At 58.0% G+C, this 2,498-nt stretch overlaps 1 protein-coding gene across 2 annotated transcripts in view; it reads left to right on the forward strand.

The window, feature by feature from the left end:
* Nucleotides 1–2,498, forward strand: part of MYLK3 (myosin light chain kinase 3) — a 7,173-nt gene that overhangs the window by 2,069 nt on the left and 2,606 nt on the right. For both annotated transcript variants that reach the window (XM_015564687.1, XM_006764881.2), the window contains exons 3-4: nt 222–292; nt 790–918. In XM_015564687.1, the coding sequence (XP_015420173.1) occupies nt 222–292; nt 790–918 (200 nt within the window). The remainder of the gene's footprint in view (nt 1–221; nt 293–789; nt 919–2,498) is intronic.

Raw genomic sequence — 2,498 nt, forward strand, 5'->3', positions numbered from 1 at the left:
CCTCCCTCCCTTCCTTCCTTCCTTCCTTCCTTCCTTCCTTCCTTCCTTCCTTCCTTCCTTCCTTCTTCCCTCCCTCCCTCCCTCCCTCCCTGTAGGGCTGCCCTGAGCCATTCATTTCCCTGGGAGGCTGGGAAGCTGAGGCCTCTTGACAAATAAGTGGGGGAGCTGCCGACCTTCTTAGCTGGTGATTGGCCCTAAGCAGACTTCCCTTTCTCTCCCAGCCGGAGAACATACTGTGTGTCAACCAGACAGGACACCAAATAAAGATCATTGACTTTGGGCTGGCCAGAAGGTAAGGGGTCTATTGGCACTTAGAATCCGTTGGGACTCTTTCTGGCTCGCTGGGCACGGTTACCCACAACTCAGCCAATTTTTGATTTTTACATTTTTTAAATTGATGCTTTATTTTTTTAGAGCAGTTTTAACATCACAGAAAGATTGAGGGGCAGAACCAGGTTTCCCATAGACCCTCTGCCCCACACATGCACCCAGCACGGAGCCAGCCCCCACCCAGCCTCCACCCAGCCTGCGCTCCTGCTATATTCACCTTCTCCCTTCTCGCCTGGTGAAGGCCTAGAGCGGGGGCTGTGGTTTCTGGTTCTCCCTGGGGACCCAGCAAAGCCTGAGGTTGGGGCCTGGGGAGTGAGGATTCCCCAGGAAACCCCATGTGTGGGCGCATGTGGGGTCCGGCAATGCCTGGCCCGCACCGGGATGAGTCCCAGCCTCCGTATCTACCTGAGCCGACTCCCCCCTTCCCCCCCATCCCCTCTCCTCTCCCCCCCTCCCCAGGTACAAGCCGCGGGAGAAACTGAAGGTGAACTTCGGCACGCCCGAGTTCCTGGCCCCCGAAGTCGTCAACTACGAGTTCGTCTCGTTCCCCACGGACATGTGGAGTGTGGGCGTCATCACCTACATGCTGTGAGTGCGGGGTGGGGGGGCAGCGTCCTAGCGCGGGTGTCCTCCGGCAGCAGAAGTTGGAGTGTGAGTCGGCTGGTGGGGGCGTGGGCAGGAGACACGGGAGAGGTGGGAGGAGAGGTGGAAGGCCGCAGTGAGCGGGTCACATCCCCGTGGGCAATGCTTTACTCCCTAAGGCGGCCTCTGTCAGGTACACCGAGCATCTCAAACTCCAAGGCCAACACGGGCCACAGAAACGAGGCATGCGGCCCGCGGGCCGAGAGTTTGACATGCTTGATGTACACAGGTCCTCAGTTACTCCACCCAGGGGTCGGGGTAATTATTCACCAACTCTTTATTTTTTTAGTTTTTGTTGTTGTTGTTAATCCTCACTCGAGGATATTTTTTTCCATCAATTTTTAGACAGAATGGTGAGCCGGGGCGGTGGGGGGGGCGGGAGGGAGAGAGAAGGAGAGAGAAACAACAATGCGAGAGAGACAACATTGATTGGTCCAGACCAGGGCCAAGGCCAGAATCGAACCTGTAACCCAGATATGTGGCCTTGGCCGGGAAGGGAGCCAGCAACCCTTTGGTGTGCGGGCTGGCGCTCTAACCACTGACCACACCGACCAGGGCTGCTCACCAACTTGTAAGCAGTTATGGCTGGGGGGCTGATCCCAGGGGCCTGAATTCCTGAAATTCTGGATTCACTGGGTTGAAAGGACAGGCAGGTGGACTGTGCAGGTGGGCGGGGGTGCAGTGAGGAGTGGGCAGGGCGGGACCCTGGGCTGTACCTCTGCCCCACCCCGGTGCTCCCAGGCAGGGGCGCTGGGCTGGGAGATGGGGCACAGACTACACAGCCTCTTCTGTGGGACGTCCCCCACTGTTTCCTGGCCCAGGAAGCCATGCTTTGCCCCGGCCTTGTCATTGTGGCAGGACTGGGACCGTGTCCCCACACCGTGTGCTGCGCCAGGCAGGGAAGTTTGAGGCCCCAGGCTGGCCCCTGGGGGTGCCCTGCCTCTGCCTTTGCTCCCGAGGCCTGGGGAGAATCTGACCCCTCTGGCTGCCTCAGAGGCACGCTAGCTCTTTATTTATTTACTTTTATTATTTTTACTTAAAAAATATTTTTATTGACTTCAGAGAGGAAGGGAGAGGGAGAGAGAAACATCAATGATGGGGATCATTGATTGGCTGCCTCCTGCTCCCCCCTACTGGGGATGGAGCCGCCAACCTGGGCAGATGCCCTTGACTGGAATCGAACCCAGGACCCTGCAGTCTGCAGGCTGATGCTCTATCCCCTGAGCCAAACCGGCCAGGGCTATTTATTCTTTTCAAATATGTTTTTATTCATTTTTAGAGAGAGAGGAAGGGGGAGGGATAGAGAGAAACATCATCGTTTGGCTGCCTCCGGCACGCCCCCCACTGGGCATGTGCCTGACGGGGAATCCACCCGTGACCTCCTGGTTCCCGGTCAGGGTTCAGCCCTGAGCCTGCGGCCGGGCCTGAGACGCTGCGCTGCTTCAATTCAACCAAACGCACCTGGTAATGGGCGCATCGGTGGGCCGGCTGCTCCCCACCTCAGGGTGCGGGGCCAGGCGCTGCGC

Source organism: Myotis davidii, unplaced genomic scaffold, assembly GCF_000327345.1.
Source record: "Myotis davidii unplaced genomic scaffold, ASM32734v1 scaffold181, whole genome shotgun sequence".
NCBI lineage: Eukaryota > Metazoa > Chordata > Mammalia > Chiroptera > Vespertilionidae > Myotis > Myotis davidii.